This window comes from Cygnus olor, chromosome 5, assembly GCF_009769625.2.
Source record: "Cygnus olor isolate bCygOlo1 chromosome 5, bCygOlo1.pri.v2, whole genome shotgun sequence".
In the NCBI taxonomy this organism is placed as follows: domain Eukaryota; kingdom Metazoa; phylum Chordata; class Aves; order Anseriformes; family Anatidae; genus Cygnus; species Cygnus olor.
In genome coordinates this window covers 29,161,071-29,187,297 of record NC_049173.1, presented here as the reverse complement: position 1 = coordinate 29,187,297, position 26,227 = coordinate 29,161,071, and the positions used below count along the sequence as shown (strand labels likewise).

Genomic DNA, 26,227 nt, shown 5'->3' with positions numbered 1-26,227 from the left:
GGCTCAGGTCAGAACTTCTACTTACATTAAACCCAGGGAAGCTTATAATAGCCATTTGTAACCTACAGACTTCAATCTACTGGATAGTCCAAGGCTTTTTTGATTTTGTTTTTAAAGGGTAATTTCAGTGCTTCATCATATCGTGGCTATTTGGCAGCATCAGGCAAGATGTACAAGAACTGACCTAAACTCCACATTTTTCTATTTCTTATCCATCCTATTTTCTCTTTATCTACTTTCACATCAAGGACAAAGCAGTCTCACATGTAGGAAAATCCTTTTCATCTCAAACGTACGTCACAAATTTTGGCTTCAATCTGGCAACATACACCTTCAGCCGCACCTGTACCAGCAGGAAGCAAGGGGCACATGGATTTTTCTTTACCTTTCCCCATTCCCTTCAGTGTCTTTTTTGAACATTAGCAAGTGACATGCACAGAGGAAATAAACAGATATCAGATATCTCAGGTCCAGAACATAAATGCTGCTCTCTAGTTTTCTATATTAAAAGAAGTAACATTCAAGTATTCAAGTATTATGTATGGGCATTCAAGTATTAAAACAGGTATTGTGGTATCATCAAAAGGCTTTGAGAGGTCAGGTCCTCGAGGTGCTACACACTGCCTACTAGAGGACACAGCAGAGTTCACAACCTAAGTCAATCACAAAGGTAAAATTCCACGAAGGGAAACTAAGGCACATACTAGCATCATATCCATGTATCACTTGCTGATTGGCAGCAGAACTAAGGAGAAAAGCTAGATTTTTCTCAGTCTCATTTTAGTTTCCCCATCACTGGATCACACTGCTAGTTCAAGTTTTCTGCTTTTGGGGAATAGATTTCCCTGCCACTCTAGGATTTTTCTTGCCATTCACTTTTCATTAAGAACAGGAGCAAATGTCCCATGACGTAGGCAGAAAACCTGAGTCTTTTCCCACTCTTTTCCTATTTCTGTAGATGAGCTTGTAGATAGATCAGTTCTTAAAAATTCACCCAAACTCTGAGGAATTTTAGCTCTGTATTACACCCTAATGTAGATTCAGTGAGATTCAGCCTTAGAAATAACATGATCCTCAGTCTTTTCATTGACAGCTCTACTTAACAAGAATAAATACCTTTTTTTCCCTAAGTTTCCCAGTCACAGGACATTTCTAAGGTTACACATGCTTATAAAATGCTTGCAGGATTAAGCCATTAGGACCTGGGCTCTGAGGAGTCTGATGGCTTAAGCCTGTTCCCAGTATATTGTTACACTTAAATGTGTGCCATTAAAACATAGCTAAGTTAATATAAAGGTTGCTTCGACATTGTGGTATTTCTACTTGCAGTATTTATTTTCCCATTGTTCATTTATGAAGTCTTCAAACACTTCAACAGGACCATGAACCAGAACTAAATGTTTTTATGATTAAAATATAAAAAAAAGTCTGGCCTTTTTCAGCCACAAAAAGGGTCATGAGAATTGTTATCCCTTACCTTCCGAAAATGGGACCTCCCACGAGCTGGAGGACACCAAAGGTTGTCTGGAGGTAGCCAAACCCCACCGAATCCAAACCCAGGCTCTTTGCCAAGTACTTGAAAAGAAAAAAAAATGGATCAGGGAAAATGAAGTATATTATGTTTCTGAAAAAAGAGCTTCATTTCTGCACGTAGAGGACTATGGCTTCAAACCATTGCTTCCTTCAGCTCTCCATACCTACAGATGCAACCTTTATTGTCTCAGGCTTCTGAATAAATACAAAGCCTCTGGCCCACATCATCTGCTGATGAAAATAAGCAGGATGTGATCAAAACCATCAGTTTAGAACCAGGTGACAGATCTGAATCACTTTTTACACTTGTGGTCCAACACAGCTGAACCTGAGGCAGGCCCTTTACCATTCAGGCTCTGCACACAGGGATGAGGTAGGCAGTAACCAGCCTTCTCTTGTCTGCAGACCCAGCACCCAGGTCTTGGAGATGTTGTTTAACAAAGCAAGCAACATATGGGCAAAAATGTGGCCTTTAGTCTACATGGGATGCCCACAGAAAGAAAAGAGATGCAAACCCTGAAGAGCCACCACAAATAAACACTCCCAGCCTACAGGCTCAGGACACCATGGGGTTGGTTTGGTCCCCGGAGGAGAGAGCAGTTCGCCTCTGGAGGCACAAACGCAGCAGAGATGTCCCAGAAAGCATGGGCTGACCAGAGACAAGGACAGACAGCTGTGTCATAGATCCAGGAACTCACAGATTGGAAAGAAACACCAGAAAGTGGATGAGCACGGAAAAAAGACACATAAAATACAGGGCCTGGAGAGATGGGGACTGCACTTGTGTCTGCCAGCACTCCTTTCCAACAAGCCATATTTTGACCATTGCTGCTCCCTCCTCTGTGGTTCTGGCAGCACCTCTGCTACCCACAGGAGATGCTGATGGTCTCCTTTAACCACCCAGCACCGCGCACAGCTTCTGTCCCTCCACCCCTTCTCCTATCCTTCTGCTCAGCTCAGCCACGTCCAAGAGCTCCTACTGTTTCAAGCCATGCTCACTCCTCACTGCTGGCAGTTTGCACTGTGGTGAGAATATAATGCTGTCAGAAAACCTACCTCTGAGCTCTCCTGACAGCTTACTGGGTCTCTCACCACTCCCAGGTCCCATCCTAGCAAGAACAGGCAGGAGACATCAGCCTCAAGCAGGGCCCTCAGACTGGGAAAGGGCTCGAGGTGCTGCTGCAGTACAATAAAGCAGCTGCACACCCTGAACGCAGTCACAGCTTGCCTGCTAGACAGGAATACACTTTACTCTCTTTTTTCTTCTAGAAAAGTCCCTTCTGGCTTTGCTAGAAGATTTCACAATTGGCATTGAAGGTAAGAAGTGCCATAAAACCCAGCAACCCATACTCACAGGCATGACTCCAAGCTGCATGAACAAGAAGGTCAGCTCTATGGTTGCTATCAGGTAGGCGACAAGGATCACTCGTCCCCTCTTGAGCTCTCCCATGTGGTTGTTCTCCCCCTGTGTCTCACTCTTCATCCTCCAGGCTTTCTCCTCACACCCCAAGCTGGCTTTTTCACTCGTAGTGCTCACGGGGTGACTTACTGCTGGCTGCTGAGCTGAAAAGGGGCACCAAGGTGCGTCCTGGCTGGGAATGTGGAGTACACAAAAGGTGCAAATGCTGTGTTTACAGTTCAAAGCTTAACAGTGTGAAATATGCTGAGTCAGCTTGGCAGGGATTTTCTTTCTTTTTTTCACCCCCCTTTCTCTCATTTACTTCTTAGGCAGGATCAAAGGCAGCCACTCATTGAGCCACTGATCTCATTCTTCAGCCTTGTCCCAGGTGGGCATTGCTCAGAGGACCATCACAGCAAAGACTAGCTTGAGAACCCCAGCAGGGTAAAAGTGGACATTGCCCCAAGTGAGAGCATGTGACAAACCCTTCAGCTCTTTAACTCCTTCACTTCTCTCACTTCCATTGTCTCTGGTGGCTCAGAAGAGATGACTGGTTTTATCCTTCATGGAAAGCACTTAGGTTTAATTTCTGGAGGTTGCAAGTGAAGCTCACAGCAGAGTGGCTGTCTCCAAGTCCTTGTGCTTCCAGCAATACATTTACATAGATCCTAACTAAACACCAGTCTTACATGCAGCTCCAGTTGTTTTCACCAGGATCTCCAGCTGAACCTTTTCTCCCCACTGCACCAGGTGGTGAAAATTTATAGAGAGCCTGAGCTAGAAAATGTTCACATATGACTCCACTCAGACTACAAATTACAAGCCAAAACCAAAACATAAATAAATTTTAAAAAATGTATTAAATCCACACTAATTAGGAGGCTGACTGCAAACTGGAAAATTAAAACAAACAAACAAGACTCATTTGTCCTTTGGGGGTTATGTTTATTTGCTTGCTTGCTTGAGTGCTTAGGGTTTTATTTGTTTCCTTGCTTGTCTGCTTGGGGTTTTATTTGTTTGCTTACTTGCTGAAGCCTGGAGCTCTGGTTGAGCATTATCTGTATTTTAAAGAGGAACAGAAAACAGAGATCCCAGCACCCTGAATTTGTAGAATCATGGGGCTGTTGCTGGGAAGGGACCTCAGGAGATCTTGTCCACTGTCCTGCTTAAACACACTGGCTCAGCTCTGTTTTTTTCTAGCACATACAAAAGTGAATGCTCGACTTCTTGAAATTCTTAAGGCTTTGGTCAGTCCAGCTCTCACATTTCTTGCAGACCCTCTGGTTTGAGGCTCCATCACTGAGCACATCAGCCAGCTGCTTGTTGAGGAGCACCTCTGTGTGGAAACGGAGGCTCAACTCACCACAAAGGCTGAATCCAGAGACAAATACATACCTCTGCTGGCTTGCACGTGGAGCAGTTCTCAGGGCTGCCAGGTGTCTAGCTAAGCCCAGGGAGAGGGAGCTGTGAGATGTCTGGGCACAGCTTCTTACTCCACAGAGCCCGGTGATTTGGGGAAGGCTGTTGGGCTCTGACTCCCAGTGAGTGAGGGGAAGGCCAAGAGATTAATGTTTCACCAGGGGCTGCTGCCATAGTGCTGGAGGCTGCCCAGGAACAACCTTCTGCAAACACATTTGGAGCAAGAGTGAAAAAGCACTTTTAAGGAGTGACACTCCTATACCACTGTGACCACTCGAGCAGACCCAGCTCAGGGCAGCTTAAGAGTCATATCTGTTACTGAAGAAGGAAGGTTACCCAGAGTGCATCCCAATTTGGTAAAGGATTGGTGCCTGGCATTGAGTACATCTAAGCACAAAACAATGGCTTTTTCTGCTCTTTGGGTTTCCTGCAGCACAGCAGCAACATTGTCAAATAAAACTTCCTGGTTTGCGCTGGACAGGCACAAAGTACGAATCGCCAGCATTGAATAGAAGAGTAAAATTAATGACAGAGCTCTCTTTACCGAGGTTTTGAGACAATCACAAAAGCAACTCATGCAAATACAATGTAAAACACTGCTTACAGGAAACCTTGCTGACTTGGACTTGAAAAGCTGCAATATTTTGACTGGTAAGTTTGTCTCAGCAGCAACTGAAAACAGATCCCACTAAAGCAATGACTTGCACATGCAGCCGCTCTCCATCAAATGCCCTCTCCCTCCACAGATGAGACTCATCCTGCCCAGGGGGCCAGCTCATCTGTATCTGTAATGATAATGATATAATGGGTGGTGTAGGCTGGCGTTGCATTTTAAGGTAAAGGCACTTTCTGGATCAGCGGTGGACTACACTCCGTGTAGCACTCAGCCACTGATGAGTCATATTTAAAGAAAAAAGTTTAATTTTAAAAATGGGGAGGAATACGTTATGAATAGCAGATGAATTTTCTTGGGTAGCATAAATAAACTTTAAATGGACAGATATCCCAGGGAGACTGCGCTGAAAGCAAGTGAGGAGATAAATGTAAATGTCTTGTGATTAAACTGCAGATTAGGCTATTAGCTATGCATTAAGTCTTGACACTTATTCTCAACATTTTGGAGTATTTATAGTTGCCCTCCCTGGTATATCTTTCCTGAGGCCTATTTATCTGGTGATCTGTGGAAAAATAGAGTGAGAAACCTGAGAACATCTTTTAAAAAATAGTAAAGACTTAGTGTTTATGTTACTTGGGCAGAAATCTTTCTCAAATCACTGGAGATGGGAAGCAAGGCCAGCTAAAAGTACATGGAGAGGGGAAACCCACCCACAGCAACACCAGCAGTTGAAAATATTGGTTGAAAAAGGGTAAATCGTGAGGAAATGAGTCCTGGATCCTTCTGTCAGATTGAGTTTTCTGACAGAGGAAGGTTAATATGACCTGGAACAACACGAAGTGCTCTAGGTGGGATTTAGCTGTCAGAACAAGATTTACAGCCTCAAAAGAGCCTTTAAGGGCCACAGAAGTGCTGGCCAGCAGTGAAAGGCATCTCTCAAGCATCAAATCCTCTGTCGATGTGAGCTCTCCCTCTATGAGAAGAAAAAACAAAAAACAAAAAAAGAGTGGGATGAGTCAAATTCTCCTCCAGAACAAAAAAAACCCAACTCTTATGGAAACACAACCCCCTGGGAACCATCACGTCCAAAGTATGGGAGAGGAAAAGGAACCAATCCCCTGAAGCAATTCCCAAATACCTTTGAGCCCACCTGCACTGTAGGAGCAGCCCAGGAAGGAGACCACGATGCTTCTGGTCAAGAAATGCTCTCCTAATGGGAACCCAAGATGCTCCACGGGCTGGTGTCACTCAGCACATCGGGACATCCCTCCCTTCCCCATCCCCAAGCGCAATGGGTTCATCTATAGTCTGCTGAAAGATTTATACTGTTGAGCAAATAAGAGTGTATATGGCCCAGGACAGCCAGAATTATGTCCCATGTTTGTTGACTGATTTATTCTTTTGTTTAATTGTGTTCACACACACACACACACACACAAAAGAGGCAGCTTGCTAATGAATGGAAAAAGAATCCACATGGCCAGCAGAAAAAAAAAAAAAGCCATGTTTAGTTTACAAAATAGCAAAATAGCACAGTCTTCAGGGATTTTCATAAAAACTACGGAGACAGTCCAAATCGGCAATGAAATCAGATTCCCAGTGGCTGCAGAACTCTTCTGGCTCTTTCTATGTGTGTATTAAATTGCAAAAAGCAATTATTTATAATTTGTTTTTATAAAAATGCTAGTGTGTTTGTTCTGCCTGGCAAATTATTTTGTGAAATGGAAAAAGCCCATTGTTCATTCTTTTGGTAAAGTCTTTGTTACTTAGCATATTAAACTGCAGATCACATTTTATCTGAAATAGGGCTGGTTATTACTGACTTTTTAATGGTAAAGCCCCAAAGCTCCATCTAATACCAAGGCCCCGTCCGGTGCCCTGCAAACACAAAAAGAGCTCCAGACTTGGATGAGGGAAAAGAATTGGATCCTCCTCGCCTTACAGATGGGACACTAACAGTCAGCAGGGTGTGATGGCTGGTCTGAAATCACAGAGGAAGTCTGTGGAAGAGGCTGGAATCAGATTCGATCATCCTTTGGACGCCAGTCCTGCTGCTTAACCACAGGGCAGTAGAAACTGCCTCTCTCATACTCTGGATAAATTAAACCAGAAGAGAACATTTCTGAATGCTGGAATCTGACATCCAAACATGCGCATGGGGTAGAGACCGTGTCAATTGTAGAAGGGTTTTGGAAAAAATACCGCGGCCTGAATTCAGGAGAGTCACACCAAGAATAACATGACCAAATAGGATGAAAACTCTCAGCTCTTTGCACCCATCCAGTCTTACCAGCTCCAGCAGGACCTTGCTGGGACAGTCTTCTCCCAGGTGCTGCCATGGCCCACCTCTGCCCCTAAATCCCTCCTGGGGGAATGGAGAGCCCTCAAGTTTCAGTCAGCTGCTCCTAAAGAGAAGGGGTGCTGGGCGAATCTGGAGAGCAGCCACCAACCTACTCCTGAAAGTGAAAGCCTCAAAACATAGCAAATGCCACCAGCCTCCAGCAGTCTGTCATACTGAGGCACTGAGGAATCAGCAAGAAAAAAGACTCCTCCCACACTGAAATCCTAGGCCAGGTGAGTACTGCAGCCCATGGGGTCTCTCGATGGCTCTGTCCCTCCTGGGCAAAGGGTGATGTCCCCCAGCGGTGCCCTTGGGGATGGCCAGGAGTGATGGACACTTCTGCTGTCTCTGCAGTTGTGTCTTCAGCCTACGGGCACGTTGGCGTGACCGACCTCCAGACAGCTCGCTGCTGGATAATGGATGGAGCCCCACGCTCCAAGATACGCACAGTGCTTTGGGAGTCCAAGGTCCTTATCCAAAGAACATGCTAGATGTGACAAAAATGGATACGGGCAAATAAAGCCTCACGTTCAGCCCTCAATATGCAATGTTTCATTCAACTGGTATTATACAGCCACCTTCTGGAATCACAACAATGTCTGGAATGCAAAAGCTGTTTATCATTTAAATAACATTTAAGCCATTATAATTTATATGAGAATTGTAAATGATTTGGGCTGTATGAAGCTTCTTGTTGCGGTTTGTCACAGGAATGCTGTAGATTTCCTCTGCACACATTACATTCTGCAAACAATGGGAGCCTGAGACATTTTCAGCTAGTCTTGAGCCTCCTGCATTTACCAAAACATTTTCCTGTGTCAGAATCAAACAATTGCCTGATTTATAACTCTCAGGCATTTGAGAGACCACCAGCAACACAATGCAACAAAAATCTCTCTGTTGGTTAGCCGTCCAACTAAGCTATACCCAGCACAAACAAAACACGGATGTGTATTTAATGTTCCTGCTAATGTATGTTTCTGCACAAGGCAATTAGAGAGCTGCAAAGCATGTGTCTGTAAAACCTTGCACATCCCGACCACGGTTTCCCTGCACAGAGGAGGGTCTGTGCTACATTCCCAGACAAACCCCTATCTGCTCGTGGGCCAGGGGAGATGTGCATCCCCTCCCATTCCCCTGGCTGGTTTCTCCATGAGGTCTCCAGACCTCCGTGGAGCCTCCTTGGGATGTGGAGAAAAGGACGTGGCTGCCCCGTGCCCAGCTCCTTCTGCTCTGTGGGTTGGACAACCCTATGGTGCAGATATTCACTGCTCACACACGGACAAGGCGGGACGAAGGAGGAGGGCTATCCGTAAGCATGCAGGGCTGGATTTACCAGCAGCTCAGAGGTGTTGACACCTCCCGAGGTGGCCAGACACCAGCAGTATTTGTATTTTGCCAGCCAGGCTCACATCACCTGTACCAGGGATAGAAGCTGTAGCCAGCTCTGCCTGGGGATAACGCTCACAATCTTGATTTTAGCTAGGGATACAAGAGGTATGGTTTCCCCACTACATTTCAGTTCAAACCACAGGAAGACTTTGGAGACCCTTCACTGTTTCCTCCTGGCCTTCCCACCCTCCTTCAGCTTGAATTTGCCCAACACAAAAAGAAATCAGCATGACTTTGGGCTCATTGCTTACAGCAGTTCTTCAGAACTTCTTCAGAAGTTCGAAACAGCACTAGGCCCGCTGAAAGAGATTTTCCTATCTGTGCAGAATCAAAGTAAACTTTACATGCTGTTGGAGAGGGCTGGAATAGTACAAGAGCAGCTCACCTGGAGCTATGCCCTCTGCTTCACACAGTTATTTTCCAGAGCACATGATTCCCAACATCAAAGTCTCCGTGCACTAAAACTAGGACCCATCATAGGACTTTCCCAGAAATGAAGCAAACCCTGCAAATTTGCAATCCAAGCTGGTTCAGCACCAGCCCTGCCAAAGCAGTGATGGGACCAGAGCATTTTGCCAATACTCAGGTATTTGAAACAGAGAAAAAAGGTGCTGCTGCAACAAGTGGCCAGCTTGTTTTCCTAATGCCTGAGCAGACAGCAGTGGGATTATCTCTGTAATTCCCCGTAAGGGAGGGTGCTAGGAGGAAATTCCCACTGCCTTCCTGTGTTGACCAGGTGCTGGAGACTCCTCTTCAAAGTGACACCAATCTCCTCTGCAACGCTGCCCAGACTCTCTCCTCCTTACAGTCAAGATGAAACAAGAAGGATTTAATCATTTCCACTCCTCTCTGCCCAGCACAGCCAGGACAGCATGAAGGATTATACTCCTCCTGAGCCTCAGCAATAAATCATTTGCCAAAAATCCATCCAACTCTGCACAAATGAAGCCACCACTGCATCCCCCTCACTGGAAGCACCCTCAGAAACCATGGACTGGCTCAGTCCTTGTGGTGCATCAAGAGGAAAGGACCTAGATTAAATTTGCTGTTGGGATTTTTTCCTTCAGTCTTTTGCATCCAGCTCCTCTGCTGCTTTTACTGTTAGCAAACATTTGTTTCTGACTCACTCAGTCATGACAATGTTTGAGAACACAGTTCATGCTGGAAGTATTTGTACCACGTCGGTCTGAAATGCCGCTATGTGTCACCGTACGCACAGACTTTGCTGTGCAGGGCACATGCTTATTTATAAATAACCGGGGCTTGCTTATGCTCTTCCCAGGACAGATGCCATGCTTGTGTTGGAGATAAGATTCTCTCTTTGACTTTAAACAACATGGGGAGACTCTATGCAGAATATGTTACTGTGTGACATGACCAAGAGAATCGTAATGCTCATGCTGGCAAAGCTGCCTGCTGGAGGACAGCAAGATACCGGCTAGCATCGGGGCAAAAGCCTGCCTTTGACTGCACCTTTGTGAAGCTGTTTCACCAAGAGCCAATTACAACATGACATAAGCGTGTTTATAGTGCTATGCCAGTTACAATTAACTCCCTGCCCTATCTAATCACATACCATACTGCAGGCAGGGCAGCCTCCATACAGTTAGACTGGCTGCAGAAGGAACGTGATGGACGCCCCCCTGGGAGCCCAAAGACCCGCTCTCTTGCAGGTTCACCACCGGCTGTGTTGTGCTTGGTCCTTGTTCAGAGCCTGCAGCCACATTAATGCCAGGAGTCCACGAGGCAGATTACAAAACGATCGCTTCTCGAGATTAGAGAAAGCTTCAGCGCTGCGTCTTCAGAGAGTTACTATGCTGAACGCAAATGTAAAGCTGTAGGCGAGGAGATAAATTAATTAAAGAATTGCATATGGGAGGCTGGGGGGTGGGGGGAATTATCTCACCTCGCTGCGTCATCGTAAGCTATCTCACAGCCCATCACGGGGATCGGAGGGAGAGGCAAACAAGAAGGAACCCAGCCTGGGGAGCAGGACAACGTGCACCTTAACCTCATTTTCACAGCTTGAACTGAAGGCATTCTCCCATCCGGAGGTCTTGCCAAGGAGTCAAACGGGCTCGGAATAACCTGCGAAACCTACAGGCGGGTGACTTCGGCTGCCATGCATTTTGGTACCCTGGCAGTTCTGCACACCCCGGACGGATTTAAGACCTGTATCCCCTGCCAGAGCCCACCCGAGGCAGCCCACGCAGGCACCCGGCACCTCCGGGGGGCAGCGGGCGGCTCCGCCGGGCCCGGCCGACATTAGAGGGCACCATTGCCCCGCGCATCGGGGCCAGCCCGGGCACGGTCAGGCTGCATCTTCCAGAGCTGGGATTTTTTTATTTTTATTTTTTTTAAATGTAGGTTTTGTTTCCTTTAGGTGTGGCTGGGATCCATCTGAGGATACTCCTGGTGTGCTTCCTGCTCTTCCTGGGCTTGTTTTTTTGGATCAGGTACTTCCTGCATGAGCTGAGGCCATAAGCGATCTCCTTCAGCAGTCATTGCACAACTGCCAGCATCGACGCAGTGTTCACCTAAAAAACAGTACATTGAAAATAAAACTGGGGTAATAGACTCTCTCCCAGTACAGGAATTAGAAACAACCTATAGAAGCATAGAATAGCCCGAGTTGGAAGAGACCCAAAAAGCTATTCTGAGAATACTATTACCATGGATCCACTATGAAAAGCAAAGGGGCAGCAGCACAGCAAGACTAGCTTCTTCTCAGAGCCAAGAAGAAATAAAAAAAAAAGGGGGGGGGGGGGGAATTAAGTGAAATTAAATGAAATAAAGCGCTTTTCTGAGATTTGAGTTTTTGACTGATTTTGAAAATTCAATAAGGAATATACAGCAATCTAAACTGAACAAAACCCACCAGCATTTTTTCAGGGTTTTGTTCAGATTATCCTCCCACATTTGAACCCCTGAACTAGCATGTTTTTGCCTAGCTATCAAATCAAATAACTTGACTTTTTATTGCTGTTCTGAATGTACGTGGGCTTTAATAATTTGAAAGGTCACTTAGATGGTGAAAGAGCCCCAAGCAGAAGCCTTGACAGTCTGCACTGGCTTGAACTTTAGTTGTGGCTTATTTAAGCAGGACTCCAAAGTACCACACAAAATTGCCACTGGTATAATTGCAAAACTGCAAACCACGCGTGATCACATGCACAGTAAAAGAGAATTGCATGGGAGATAAAGTACTAGTGTTTATTGTTCTACTTCTCTGCTAAAACAATTATCAAATACAACACGTCCTGAAGTGAGGCGGGTGCATTTAGACTGCACTAAATTAATTCTGAGTTAAACGTTGTTAGGTGTATAGGACAAAGCTCTGTTTAAGGAACTGAGATGGGACCAAAGTAGAAGCCTTGAACCCAGAACCTGGGTCTGTTTGTCTGGCAGCACTTCGAGAACTGGACCGTTCATGCAGGAGATGCTGAGACTCCAGCAGATGGAGGTGTCATAGGGATGTGTTTGCCTCCACCACCCCTCTACTGCGAAGAAGTTAAACTGCAGCTCTACGACCACCAGCCCTGCCAGAATGACAGTGCAGGGGCTCTCTGTTTTGTTACCTTACTAACACCTTAACATTACTGAATGTGCTCACTTGCTTCTTGCTCGCTTTGCAGCGAGAGGACCTTTCCTCCCCTATCTGCCAAGGCAGCGACCTCGGCCCTCGCTCTGATGGCCACCCTGGACTCCTTCCAAACAGGAACAAACGTAATAAACCTCCTGCAGTCACAATCCCTACAATGATACACAAGCCATAAAGGAGCTCGTTTTCCCCCCCCTCACCCTCCGAAACAGAGCAGCCAGCAGGAATACATGCTCAAGTCATTGTTTTCTCCAACAACAGCAGATATGGTTCTGGGTATGCAGAGCTAATCGGTCTTTTTGAGCAAAAATGCTTCATTCTTACAGGGCATTGTTCTAAGCATAACGATGACTCCTCCGCTCTGCACTGGAGTGGGAATTTCCAAAGAAGTGAATGGGCCCTTGGGTAAGGCTTTGAGGCTCATGTTGGGCAAACTGCTCATCTAGTGGCTCATACCATATCCCTCTGGCCTTAAAGTTCACAAACTCACTAAATTAACACCACATCTCTGTGCAGACAGTGCTCCCTCCTCACACGAGCTGGATGCTTACCTTCCATGCAGAAGATAAGCTCGGACACTGCCAGAAATGCAAAAAGTCCCCCACATTGTCACCATCAATGTAGTATTACCAGACACATACACACACACACACAAAAAAAAAAAGTCAAAGAGATGGAGAGCACCAGGAATGAGGAAGATGAGCTAAAATAACCCCATCAGACACTAAAAGCTTGAACTCGACCTGCGTTACCTCCCAGGTGAGCTGGAAGGCAAAGCGGCCTCCCACCCGCGGCAACCCCTGCAAACGCTTTCCTGCTAAAAGCAGAGCTCCTCGCATCCCTCGAGCTCTATGTAAATATTGGCTAACCTCTGAAAATGCTTTGGAAGGCCTGAGACGAAGGTTTTCAGAGTGTACTCCCACATCTTGCAAATAGCAGGGAAGTTTGCTCACTCAGCCTCTGTTGCAGGAATGCATAAAACCAAGGAGGCCGAAAACAGGAAAGGTGGCCAGGAGGACCACAGCAGGTTAGCAAGGGCTCCTCACAAAGAGCTCCTGTCTGCGGGGACTCGACCACCGCCATTTTGCTCCAACTTGAATAGAAGGTACTTTTTCGGCAGGTTTCCCACTCTACACAGTTTATTTCTAAACCCAGCCGGCCCCTTGGGGTGGGGAGAGGTGGACGTGGTGCCATGGCCAACGCGCTCCCCTGTCACACCAGCATGGCTCCTCACCTCTTCTCGCCCTGGCCTAACCCTCACTGACCCACGCTCACCTACCACCCATTCAGACACGGAGTCACCACGAGGGCTTTCTTGGGAGCTGCTCGGGTGACATCCTCTGGGCCAGGAGACCTCCTGGGGGCCACTTCCGGAAGGACACTGTGGTGGTATTTCCACATCAGTCTGGCTCACACAAGAAACCAAGAGTACCTGTTGAGAACACCACACCCAAACAGCTATCTTAAAAAGGATAAAAGCCTTCACCTGTTCTAAAGCACCTGTGCTACCCAGTTGTGAAGTGAGTGACCTGGGGCCTGAGCTGCAAACCAAAGCGCGGCCAGGGGACCTGCGCCCTGAACACATTTGTGGTGTTGTCTTTTCACCACCGCAAAGCTACAGACCTCTGTCTGAGAGCCCTCCCACCCCCACAGACATCAGAAATGATGTTGGGAGACCAAGCTCGTTGTGACATCTCAAAGCCTGGGTGCTGAAAGACCCCTCCCTGGCCCCACGGGTCCCATACTAGGGACCCCACGAGTCCCAAACTGGGGGCACCACTGGGCCCTGACACTCCTTGGGAGCGGGGCTGAAGATGTGGTTGACAGTGGCCACAGACACAGGGAAAACAGTGCGGAGGGGCAAAGGGCATCTTGGGTACTTATCTTCCCTCCTCGCTCGCAGAGGGGGCAAAGGGCATCTCGTGTACATATCTTCCCTCCTTGCTCGCAGAGAAGCTCACCGCGGTACCGAGCCTCTGATGATGGTGCTCCGGGCCCAGTCTTGGCACCATGTCTGATCGTGCTCCCTCCACCCCCCCCTTCCTTTTGCGCTCCCCCATCCCAAGACAACAAAAGGCAATGACTGCAGTGACCTGCAGAAAATGTGAAGCGCAAGCCAGCTGATCCGTGGCAACACAATAGCGAGATTAGTTCATCTGCAGTGAACAAACATGTATTATGTGGGTTTAAAAGTTAAGAGAGGAAAATGCTGTGGTTTTCATGTATTTCTATTCAGCGAGGCTGCGACTTATTACTTCCATGCAGCCGAGCAGTCCTATTTTTAAAAATAGCCCTCAGCTTGTTTTGAGATCTGCAAGCATCCCGCTTTGTTTTGCAGCAGCGTAATAAAAACCCCGAGCCGGCAGCAGTCCCGCTGTCCTCCCCCCCCGCGCCCTACGGATGCTGCAAAACGTCCCCTCGGGGAAAAGAAAACAACAAAAAAAAAGAAATAAAAAGGCTAAAACATAACGATGATGCCACAGACACACACACCCCACCTCCGGGCTGGCAAGGCGGGAGGGAGGGGATAAAAACAAGCCCGAAAATCGCCGGGGAGGCGTCGGCGGAGCTGCGGCCGCCGGCAGACAAAGGCGGCGGCGGGCGGGGAGCTCCGCGGCCGCCCCCCCGGGGCCGGGCCAGCGCCGGGGCCGCCCCCCCGGCCCGATGCGGCGGGGCCGGGCCGGGCCGGGCCAATGCGGCCGGCGGCGGAGCGGCGCTGCCCGGCGCAGCCAATGGAGGGCGCGGGCAGGAGGGCTGCCGTCGGGGGCCGGGGGGGCGGCGGGGGGGCCGCCGCCAATCGCGGCGGGCTGCTGGCAGGGCAACGCCGTGCTGCTAATGGGTGTTTTGCTCGGCCTCGAGGGGAGCGGGGTTTAAAAGCGGGGCGGCCAGGGGAAGGGGCTCAGAGGCGGGGAGGCAAGGCTGCGGGACGAGACGGGACTGGCGGCGAGGAGGAGTGGCGGGGGGCCCTCAGGCAGCCACGCACCCCCCCTCCACGCACCCATGGCCGACGTGCATCTCTCCGGCCCCCCGGCCCTGGAGCGCCTGGCGGCCCGACGGGCGCTGCTGGCCGGCCATGACCGCAGCGCCGTCTGCAGGAGCCTCTTTGGGCCGGTGGACCACGAGGAGCTGGGCCGGGAGCTGCGGAGCCGCCTGCGGGAGATGGGCGAGGCCGACCAGCGCCGCTGGGACTACAACTTCCACACCGACACCCCGCTGCCCCCCGCGCCCGGCCGCCTGCGCTGGGAGGAGGTGGAAGGCGGCGCCGTGCCCGCTTTCTACCGGGAGACCCTGCAGGTGGGGCGCCGTCGGGTCCCCCTGCGCCGGGCTCCCCCGGCACCGTCGCCCCCCGCCGCCGGCAAGGGGGCTCCGGGGGGGCGGCTGAGCCGGGAGAACCGCTCCGCGCCCCCAACTCCTCGCCGCCGCGCCGCCCGACGGAGCGGCCCCGCCGCCCGCATCACAGGTGCGTGCCCCGACGGGGGGAGCGGGGAGTTGGGTCCTCCCCCCCTTTTTCCCCCCCCCTCGTGCGCCCCCTCCGCCTCGCTGACGCCCCCTCTCTCGTCCCCCCCCTCCCCTCCAGATTTCTTCGCCAGGAGGAAACGGCCGGCGCAGCCCAAGGCAGCGGCCGAGCGCCCCCCCGGCTGCGCGTCCCCCCCCGCCGCCGTGCCGGCTGAGCAGACCCCCCGCAAGCGGCTCCGGTGAGCCAGGTGAGGAGCACCCGGAGGGGAGGATGATGCCCGGGAGGGGGCTTCCTATGAATTTACGTATCCCATCATAATTTTTTTTTTTTCCCCCGTCCCCCCCTAGATTTTTGCACTACGGCACCCACGGGAGAGGCGTGCAGCCCCGGGGGCGAGGCGCCCCCCCCAGGCACGGCCAACCGGGGCCCCCCGCCCGGCCCGGGCCCCGGAGCGGAGCCGGAGCCACAGGCGCAGCGCCCGGCCGCGCACGGAGCAGTGTTACCGTACAACTGTGCAATGTATTACGTTCTATATAGAAATGTATTATGCCTAATGTGAGTACACTGGCCAGAAGTGTAAAGCTTTAAAAGTCATTTATATGAAATGTTTAATCTCTGCTGAGCTCTCAGTGCAAGAAAAAAAAAAAAAGGAAAAGGTGGAGGAAAAAAAGAAAAAAGCAAGTGTATATTTGTACAAAAACGTTTTTTAAGAGTTATACTAACTTATATTTTCTATTTATGTCAGAAATGTGGATAACTGATTGACATCCAATAGTCATTTTTTTTTCTTTTGGTTAAGCCAAAGGGCACTATATTTGCTTTTGTTATTTACAAAATGTAAATTTATTTTTATAGTGTTTTTTTTTGCATTCGCAAGATGTAGTTATGAATCAAAACATTTTTTTAGACTTTACTTGAAGACAAATCTGTTTCAATGGTTTCTGAGCCGGTTTGTACCACTGCCATTGCAAATAATGCCACAACTTCAAATAATAATAATAAAAAAAAAATCCAGGAAACCCTTGCAATGCTGCTTGGTGTGTGTTGTGCAGATGTCCTGGGGGGCTGGGAGCTGGGGGGGTGGCTGTGATCACTGAGACCCAAGCCCGTGTTGCTCCATGCACTGTGGCTGCATCCACACCCCCTGTGCAGTGCAAAGCTGCCCCCAGTTGCTGGAGGAAAGGACTTGGTGGCTTGTGACCACATGTGTGTGAACACTGCTGGAGTTAAAGTGAGGTAGGGAACACACACCCATGGAAGCCCCAAATTCAGCCTTTCTACGCTTTGTTTTTCCCTTCTCCTCTTGCCAAAGCTGGGCCCAAGACCCCTCCAGGCTGTGGGGCTGCCCCACACTAAGTGGGGGTAATGAGGGGCAGGCACAGCCCCTCAGCAGGCTCTGTATGGAGGGACCTTTGCAACCTGCACACCCCCACCCTATCTTACTGCAAGGTAAAGCTTCCCCATCCCTCTGGTCCAAGTCCAGCATTAATTTTGAGGAAAATCCTGCAATTCCAGCTATAAAAGGGGGGAGCAGAACAACCACTAGGCAAAATACATGAGTACAGCACCTGGTGCTGGCACAGCCACGCACCCCAGTGCAGCTCACAGGGGGCACCCCGGGCATGCACCCTGAGCCCTGTGCTGGGGGGGTGGTAGGGGGCAGCCACCTGCAGGGGGCCCGACCCTGGCCACAGGTGGTGCCAGAGAGCGCAGGAGGGAAGCGGCTGGCTGGATTTGTCCCTTTTAAGCCCTAGGAGCTGCGCGATGATGCTATGTCAGGGATCTGGGAGGGCGAGAGGGGGGCAGCCAGGAGAAGAAGGCCGAGGGTTTACCCGCATCGGCGCTCCCCAGCCCCCGCAGCGCTCACCTCTGCCCCCCCATCACGGCCGCGAAACGCTCCCGGCTGTAAAAGTAACATTGATTACCTCCAGCTCCATGATCGCTTAATCAGAACAGGATTATTTTACATGCCTGCATCAGTGGCCGCTGCCTCAATACGATTTTCCCCCCTCTTTGAAAAGAAAAATAGCTTTTCCCTTTCCTTCTGAAAGCCAACAATACCCGGAGTGAGGCAGCTGGATCCTCCAGGATTTATGGGCTTTTCTCTCGCTTTCATGAAAGCAGGTGCCTTTGGGACCTCCATTGTCCCAGCCCCCCACTCATAATAGGACTTTCTGCAATGAAAAATCCCTGCTCCGAGCTCCCAAATACCTCGGCCGCAGGAGCCGTGCCAAGGTGTCCCCGGAGCATCCCAGCAGAGCAGGCAGGGGGCTGTTAGGCCAGGCAAGGAGCTCCGGTGCCCGAGCCCAGCCCCACGGAATGCGGGGCAGGAAGGTGTGCGGCCACCCCGCACCCTGCTCCACCCAGCCCGCCTCGCCCCAGCACAAAGCACACTGCCCCTATTCTTTCGGCCTTTGTAGCCATATGGCAAATCCATGTAGACACAGCCAACATCCATTTATTCAGGCACATAATGTCCCGCAACAGGGAACAATTGGAACTTTGTTTGCTTCTATTATTGATGCGAATGGGCGACAGAGAGAGAGAGAGGGGAAAAATCATTTAACTATAAGAGATATCCAGCTAATTATGAACCATATGTGCCTATAGTTTCAAAGCAATCCAATGAAGTTCATTTTAAATCTAGACTACTTTATTAGTACCGAAGACAGATGTCTCAACAGTACATGCATCAGAGGAAACCATGTAAAGAAGTTCTTGAAATATTTAACCAGGACTCATTCATTGTCAGAAGGGCTTTAAAGTGCCCTTTATCATGAGAATACATAGGCAGAAGCAGAGGGAGGCTGCCCGTTGTTACAGCCAGCCCGCTTACCCCTCAGCGAGAAATCCCATATCCCACTTCGGATTTCATGACGGGAATATTTTTTGGAAAGGATGCACGATATCAAGGGTCTAGAAGGAGCGAGCTTGCAGCTCATCACAGCTACAAAAAGACAGGTCAATATCTGAGCTGCTTCCATCCTAGGCTGAAGCCAGCTATGCTCTCAGAGGAATAACCTACCCCAAACCACTGCTCCCTCTCCAGTGGAGGAGAGCTGCACATTTGGGAAATGGCTGCTGCACTTCCAAGACAGGAGCTTTAATGCTGCGAGACCTCCAGAGCTTTGTTTCAGGCAAGCATCTCCCGATGCAAACCCTGTGGTGCCTACCTAAGCAGGAGACTGAAAGGGAAACTCATCAGGAGAAAGTGTTTTGGACCCCCTTTACACCCAGGAAATGCAATTATAAGCAAACAACCTTGGCAGAAAGCTTAGCGCTATCTTTATGAGTGCAGCAACATCTACCAGTAATTAAGCCACTTCAGTTAGATGAATGCAACATATGGTTGACGCTGGGAATCATTCTCCTGCCTAGCCACAACTTTTCTTTCCGGGCCAAAACTTGTTCTATTATCACTTAGAATAAACAAAAAAGCTGCTTTCCACTTCTTGAGCAAATATTTGTCTCTAATGAGCACAAGGTGTAGGTAACAGGACGGAGAAAATGGTCATTTTTAAAGCATAATTTCCTACATTCGAGTATAGAAATAAAATAGATCTACTAAATGCTCAATTCACTTACAACTGGTTGTGTTTGCTTAGTAGATATGAGCAAAGGATACACATGGGGAGAAGAAATTGAATTGACCATATTTAAGCAGAGAACCAGAAAGAAGTAGTGCATGCATATAGGTATATGTGTATACGTGCTTCCCTGCCAACAACCCATACCCCCTCAGAACTGTTCTTCTGTACATGTTTTCAGAACAAACCAGACCCAAACACAATCCCAAAGTCTCTTTGTAAGATTAAAAGATATAATTCTGTTTTTCTGGTTAACACTTCGTGAACAGAGTAGAAAGGAAGATGCTAAGCAGTTTGAAGAGCTGCAGAGGCCATAAAACCCCTGAAGCGGGCCTGGCTATGAGAGGAAAAGTAGCTCTAACTCATAGGCACAGGACAAACAGAGTTTTGGAGCCCTATCCCCTGTCAGCGTGGCCAAGCCTCTGCTCCAGGAAGATTGGCAGCCAGAAGTCACGCAGCCTCACATCTGCACCCATAGTGTCATGGGGACCCAAGCTGTGGGGACGCAGGGACAGCACCATGCAGCATGTGGGTTGGGGTAAGTGGATACAGGTGGAGCAGAAGCAGGGCTAAGGCTGGTTTAGGCTCTGCATGTGTTTTTGGCTAGATGAAGAGGAGTGCTTAGAAATGGTTGGCTATGGAGCGTCTCAGACCAGCACTCAATTATTAGCTTCCATCTCTCTTTTTGTTGGTTCCCCATCATTAAATACAGATAACAGCACTCATGGCTTATATATTAATCCATTCGTGTTTGAAAAGCACTCTAATACTACAGCGAGCTGCACCAAATAAATCCAGCAGGGAAATTATTAATGTCTTTGGTCAGGGCTTGAACAGTGCGCAGTTAATAAGACCCAGCACTGTCCATTGAACAGAGAGAAAAAGCCAAACTGAGCAACTGCTCATTAAGCGAGCACCGTTCACCCTGTGCACTCAGTGCGATCATTTAATTAAAAAGATTTTATCATCATGCACAGACACAAGGGGGCAGAGCCAAGGTCTTCCCTGGTCCTTGCCGTTCCTGGTTTCCCTTCCTGCAGCCCTGCGCATCGCTCACCCATCCTTGTGTCATATGTGGCAGAAAACGCCACGTTCAAAGTTCAGCCCTGCTCTGCAGCGCAAACCTCAGAGCATTTCTCAGGTGCCACCTAAAAAAAAAGGAACCTAAAAACATTCAATGCCTTTTTTTTTCCCTCCAGTCTTTAACACTCAGAAATCACTACATGAGCTTTGACAAGGCTTTTCACTCTGCCACAGCCTGTCCCCCATCCCCACCAACTCTCGAGGTGGGGATCGGGACGATCTCCCAAAATCACGCATATGCAGCACCATAACGCCAGACCATGGCTCCCACCAGCCTTTCCACTACAGTCACCCTGGGAGCTCTTCTCTGTGCCCAGCCATGATGTGAAGCAAAGAATTTTTTCCAAGAAGGAAGATGCTTTGATCCCAGGTATTTTGGGGTGTTACTGGACAAGAGGGACAGGAGCATGCAGCCATGCGTGCGTGCCACTCTGTGGCAACACACATGCAAGCCTTTCATCTCGAACACAAAAAAATCAACCCAAAAATGGCCCCCACAACACCAACACCACCCAGTCCCATTTTTACATTAAAAACCCCAGGGAAGCCCCTGCTTGGGTCACATTAGGCAGCTTGAGACACACCGGGAAACGAGTCCTACAGCAGTTCACTCTGGAAAACAATGGGCATGAATTAAGTTGTTTTCATACATTCGGGGGTAATTGGTTTCGCAAAGCCTATTTTCCCTCGGACTTTCATTCAAGAAGTTTTCAAAGGTGGCTCTAGTTAGCGGGGCTTCAGCTCTGCTTGGGCTGCACAGCATCCCATCCACTGGCTGTGGGTCCCTAAAGCTTTGGGCAACAGCTTGCAAGTTTTGCTCTCTCCCAAAGGGAATACCAAAATCTTCTGTGAACTCCTGGGGGTCTTCTTCCTCCCCCCCCCCCCCACCCCATCTTTAGGCTAAACCCATTTTTGTTTCGCTAACCAAACAAGCCAGGATACATATTCTTCCAAAGAGGGATGCCCATATTTTGTGCCAAGACCAAACCTTTTGTAGCTTTCAGCCAGAATTTTCTGCTTTGCATTTTACACCTGATGTCAGACCTTAGCAATGCCACCAGTCTGGCCAGTTTAAAATGCTTTCAACCAGTCAAAATGAATCCAGGAGGCACAGTGCTGGAGACATTTTATCGGTGAAGCCTGTGGCAGTGCAAGTCTAGGCTCTGCGTGCCAAAGGCTAGGGATGCACCCAGCAATGCTCACCTTAAAGCTCCTACAAGCATTGGGGTGAGCAGCGAGCACTGGTTCTCTTCCATAGTCTGGGACCTGAAACAAAGCCATAAAGTGATTTTTCCCCAAATCACCCACAAAAATCAATGGCAGGGCCAGATCTGAATCCCAGCTGAGTGCCCGAGCCCAAGGAGCACAGCAGGTTACTGAGTATTGCAGGGTTTGACAGCACTGGAGGGAAAAAACACTTATTTAATTTGCACAGGGGTGGCAAAAGGCACGTCCCTGACACAAAGCCCACCCCTCTGCCAAATTTCACGCCCCCCTTCCAGTGCATAGTGGGGCAAACCCTGGCAGCAAGCCCTTCTCCCTATCAGCATCACTCCCAAGCTGGGGCAAGTCAAGAAGCAGCCTTTTTACAGTGTGAATAAAATAAAAGCTGCAGTTTGTGCTTGCTGTCTGGTGTAACACTTCCAGGCAGCAGCAACCACCTCTTTGGGGCAATACGGAGAGATATTTGGGGATAGCTTCCATAAAACCGCTGTTACCAAACACCCATAAAACAGTGCAAAGGCACCTTATCAGAGGGAATTAGCTGCAAATTAAAAGATGTGCTGGGGGGATTGTGTTTTATTCCTGCCTGCAAGATTTTTGAGGACTTGCTGCAAAATTCTGTTTAGCCTGTTAATCTTACCAAATAAAAAAGGAAAAAAAGAAAGGCTTCATCTGAGATCTATTAATGAGCAGAGAGAAAACAGAATTTATATTTGAAGCTTGATCTGTATTCACTGAACTGTTCTGTCAGAGACACAGGAAGGATAACGGGGCGGGGGGGGGGGGGGGGGGGGGGGTGGAAGAGAAAAAAGAATAAAACTTTCCCCAGGTACTCTATTCCCCTGAAATTCAGCTGTACAGAGGCGGGATGAGTAAAGGCTGAGGAAAAATACTGCAAAACATCTGCATGGACAGAGTTTTTCTTGACCCTGCGGAATATAATGGGAGATAAAGAGGTTGACCATTTTGGGAGGAGGATGCCTTCATTTCTCGACGTGACTGTAGATTATTTCGGCTTCAGAAGACAAGAATGTCCCTTTAACATCTGACCTGGCCTTTATTTAAGAGCAGCACTTCACGGTTCAGGAAAGACAGACAATTTTCTAATTCCCAGCTCTGCTGGAGGCTGAGGCAGCAACTTCCAGACAGGACACCTGCTAACACTAGAGAAATGGCATTATTATGTCTACAAGTTTACAAATCTGAGGATCAAAAAGTCTTTGCTTCTGCTGCTACTACACAGGCCAAGGACGACAACTTCTTCAAAACAGACTTTCAGAGGTTTTCTCCCCCCCTCCAATAAATGGTTTCTTTTTGCTTTCAGCGGATCGGTTTCCACGTGAAGAAGTCAATAGGCAAAGAGTTTCCTAAGTTTCAGTGGTGTGTAGCAGAAGGGGGATTAGACCTGGGGCCTTTTTACTGGCAAGCCTTTAAGCAAATAAATGTTCTTGAATTCTTAGAGAAACAAGTCTAACTTAAACAGAAAGCCAGAATATATGGGATTTGCCCCTCCCCAACTTGAATTTAAAAGTGGTGGAAAAAAAAATCGGGAGAGAGAAATAATTACTAAAAATCTAAGGGATACTAAGGCTAAGTCTTTGTCCACAGTAAACATGCTTTTATTTTTTGCTAGTCATCCCAAGGGGAATGCCTGTTTCCACCTACTCACCATGAGTTGTCAATCACCAACACCCAGTGCAATGCAGTTGTTCACTTACACCGACTCAGGTCAGTCCGGAGCTGCGATTCCCCAGCAGTGACAGAGGCAAAAAGAGATCTGTACACACACACACACACACACACACACAGTTACTCAGATCCTTACTCAGATCCTACCTGGTAAAAAAAAGGCATCACGGAGCTCCTTCTCACTCCACAGTCCCAGAGCTGATGCCTGAAGTTTCTCTCTTAAGGAACAAGTAAATCACAATGGGTAATTCTTGGTTTAACGGGTATTTTTCTTAAGCACTAAAAAACCCACTATATATTATTATCCAAAACTCAAAAACTTAAAAATCCTGAGTGTGTGCATACACACATATTTATAATACCTGAGAGCAGCCCCTTGCTCCAGAGCAGCTCCAGGTGCCTGCAGTTTGCCAGCACGCGGAACACCTGGGTCAGCATTTGTGGGCTGGCTTTAATTAAGCCAGATAAGCAAGGGTAATTAAGGCAAAGCAGTTGGCTAATTTGCTTCAAAGTCAGCAAGGGAACAGTTAGCATCTTGCTCTAACCAACCAACCATAAGGAAAAAATAAAGCGTAGACCTGTGAATAAGCACAAAATGATAATCTGTGCGATAAATTTGTCTCTCTGTACTGTCAAGCAGCTTTTAGGACTTTTATAACCCTAATATGCCTTAACATACACCTCCCTCTTCCCCTGCAGGCGTGGGGGGGCTGCTGTGTCCGGTCCCGGTCCTGTCCTGCCCGGTGCCCTCTCAGTCACCAGGCCACCGGTGGCACCCGCATCCCATCCACACCAACACTGGCTTTTGGGGAGGAAAATCCCAAAAGAGCGGGCGCTAAGGGACACAGTTTAGTGGCGGCACTCAGGTCAGGTGGACACTTGGACTCGATGATCTTCAAGGGCTTTTCCAACGTGACCAATCCTATGATTTTCAGCCCCAATCCAGCTCTACCAACCTATTCATGTCGAGGAAAACTCATTTTCCCATCTCCCCAGGAAGACTGATTTTCCTGCCTGGATTTGGGCTGATTTCACCCCAAATCACTCAAGGAGAAGAAGGCTTTGCCCTTTCTTCCCCCATTTTTTTCAAATTTTTCCCATTTTTGGCTGGCAGGACAGAGCAAGGCTGCGAAGGGAGGGAGCAGGGAGGCCGAGCTCAGGCAGGGATTTTAATCTGATCACTTCCCTGTCAAACTAATCCCTGCCTGACTCGGATCGGACTTTTAGAAACGTGCCTGGAAACCAAAAAGCAAACCTCATTTGAATGAAGCACACACTCCGCGGCCCCCATCTGCAAAGGGCCGCAATTAAATGCAAAAAAAAAAAAAAAAAAAAAAAAAAAGGAGAGAGGGAGAGAAAATTAGCATTTTCCGCGGCCATCTGGCATGAGGAGCAGGCGATGGGGAACAAAAGGAGATTTAGGCAAAGGGGAGAGGCGAGTGTGCCATGGCATTGACCTGCAAATGAGCCTTTGTGAGCGAATTAAAGCTTCCCGGACCCCCCGGGACACCCCAAAACAGGCACCATTACAAACCATCCGGACAAAAACCCACTCATCAAAATTGTCTGCGTTTGGGGGGGGGGGGGCGGCTGCATTTAAACCCGCACCTTGCCCGTGTCTCCCCGCTGTAATAGGCGCTTAATAGCGGCTGGGGGGGCACGGCCCCCAGCGCTGCTGTGCCGGGGGAGGGGACACACACATTTGGGGATGGATTCGCTTCCAGATGCTGCTTAGTGAAGTCCGGGGGAGGGGGGATAGGGTCGTTTGAAGGTGTATTGCAAAAATTAATCGGTTTTCTCTCTTGGGGAAAGGGATAACCAAGAATGCAATGGGCCAAGATGCAATGAGAAACTGTCAGGGCTGGAGCTTTTGTCATTCCACCCCCCTGACTCTTCCCTTTAAACTGGGGAAGCTGGAGGATTTCGGGTTGGGCCCGAAAAAAAAAAAAAAAAAAAAAAAAAAGCTAGTTCACCCCCCCATCCCTTTTCCATAGAGGGAACGAGGAGTGAAGTCGGGGGCCAGCTGGGGGAAGCTTGTAGCTGAAACGTGTTCCTTTTATGAGGCTCCCCCCGGGGCCAGCCCCATTGTAACCCGCCCGCTGCGTGGGCTCAGCTGCAGCCACCGGCAGGTACGGGGGGGGCAGCGCCGGGGCTGTGCAGAGCCGGAGGGGACTGCGGGGGGGGACGGGGGCTTGTGCACGGCTGCGTACATGTGTGTGCTTGTGCGTGTGTATGTGTGCATGTATTTCTATGTGCGTGCGTGCTTGTGCATGTGTGCTTGTGCATGCATGACTGTGCGTGTACGTGTCTTTGTGTATGTTTGTGCGTGCATGTGTATGCATGCATTTGCGCGCGTTTGTGCATGCATTTGCGCGTACATATTTGAGCATGCATACATGCGCGCGTGCATGCGCATCTGTAACTGCATGCATACATACGTGTGCGCGCGCTTGCTCCTGGAGTTGCTTCTGCAAAAAACAAACAAACAAACAAAAAAACGGCGCGCGTTTCTGCCCGCGCACCTCCGTGCACGGTCCCGCGCGCGGGCAGTGGCGCGGGGGTCGCGCCCGCGCGCGGGAAGAGGCGCGCGCCCCCCGGTCCCCTGTGCCGCTCCCCGGGGCTCGCGGCCGCTCCCGCCGACGGGCGCTGCCTGACGGGAGGGCGCTGACAGGAGGCTCGTGGCCGGCGGTGGGACGGAGGGGGGACCCCCCCGCGCCTGGTTCCGCGGGGCCCTGCCCCCCGTGAGAGGCCGGGGAGGACGCGGGGCACACGCACGGTGCGTGAGGGGACCCCCGGCAGCTGGGGGAGCGGCAGGAGTTTGGGGAAGGGGCGCGGAGACGGCGTCCTCCAGCGCCAGGTGATCGCTGGCAGCCCCCCTGCCGTGTG

At 49.4% G+C, this 26,227-nt stretch overlaps 2 protein-coding genes and 4 long non-coding RNA genes across 8 annotated transcripts in view; 3 read left to right on the top strand and 3 right to left on the bottom strand.

Moving 5' to 3' along the window:
• Positions 1-5,234, bottom strand: part of SLC22A18 (solute carrier family 22 member 18) — a 58,416-nt gene extending 53,182 nt beyond the window's left edge. Inside the window, exons 1-2 of the mRNA XM_040559488.1 lie at positions 2,888-5,234; positions 1,478-1,575 (exon numbers count right to left, since the gene is read on the bottom strand). Of these exons, the coding sequence (XP_040415422.1) occupies positions 1,478-1,575; positions 2,888-3,016 (227 nt within the window). The 5' untranslated portion in view covers positions 3,017-5,234. The remainder of the gene's footprint in view (positions 1-1,477; positions 1,576-2,887) is intronic.
• A 1,688-nt stretch (positions 5,235-6,922) lies between these two features.
• LOC121071263 lies at positions 6,923-11,433 on the top strand. Its single transcript, XR_005820488.1, has 2 exons — positions 6,923-7,541; positions 11,084-11,433. It is a non-coding gene; the product is annotated as an uncharacterized LOC121071263 (long non-coding RNA).
• Positions 9,165-13,938, bottom strand: LOC121071264. Its single transcript, XR_005820489.1, has 3 exons — positions 13,788-13,938; positions 10,607-11,237; positions 9,165-10,535 (listed from the first exon to the last, which is right to left on the bottom strand). It is a non-coding gene; the product is annotated as an uncharacterized LOC121071264 (long non-coding RNA).
• A 1,120-nt stretch (positions 13,939-15,058) lies between these two features.
• CDKN1C (cyclin dependent kinase inhibitor 1C) lies at positions 15,059-16,777 on the top strand. The gene is made up of 3 exons (XM_040559622.1): positions 15,059-15,761; positions 15,879-16,005; positions 16,106-16,777. The coding sequence occupies exons 1-2, from the start codon at positions 15,302-15,304 to the stop codon at positions 15,998-16,000; spliced, it is 582 nt and encodes a 193-aa protein (XP_040415556.1). The 5' UTR covers positions 15,059-15,301; the 3' UTR covers positions 16,001-16,005; positions 16,106-16,777.
• A 2,919-nt stretch (positions 16,778-19,696) lies between these two features.
• Positions 19,697-23,784, bottom strand: LOC121071134. 2 transcript variants are annotated; one of them, XR_005820401.1, is made up of 4 exons: positions 23,704-23,784; positions 23,322-23,429; positions 21,632-21,694; positions 19,697-21,040 (listed from the first exon to the last, which is right to left on the bottom strand). It is a non-coding gene; the product is annotated as an uncharacterized LOC121071134 (long non-coding RNA). The 2 variants fall into 2 exon arrangements; XR_005820400.1 differs by lacking the exon at positions 23,704-23,784 and adding an exon at positions 23,525-23,605.
• A 2,124-nt stretch (positions 23,785-25,908) lies between these two features.
• The window catches only part of LOC121070476, a 56,190-nt gene continuing 55,871 nt past the window's right edge, over positions 25,909-26,227 (top strand). The window contains exon 1 of one of the 2 annotated variants that reach the window (XR_005820100.1): positions 25,909-26,029. This is a non-coding gene — a long non-coding RNA (uncharacterized LOC121070476). Of the gene's footprint in view, positions 26,118-26,227 lie in introns of both variants that reach the window. The other variant, XR_005820101.1, reaches the window with a different exon arrangement.

What these genes read in the sequence shown, in the direction of transcription:
- CDKN1C (XM_040559622.1), top strand. Translation starts at nt 15,302, where the DNA reads ATGGCCGACGTGCATCTCTCCGGCCCCCCGGCCCTGGAGCGCCTGGCG. An exon ending in CCCCGCCGCCCGCATCACAG is followed by an intron (nt 15,762 to 15,878) that starts GTGCGTGCCCCG and finishes CCTCCCCTCCAG; the next exon opens with ATTTCTTCGCCAGGAGGAAA.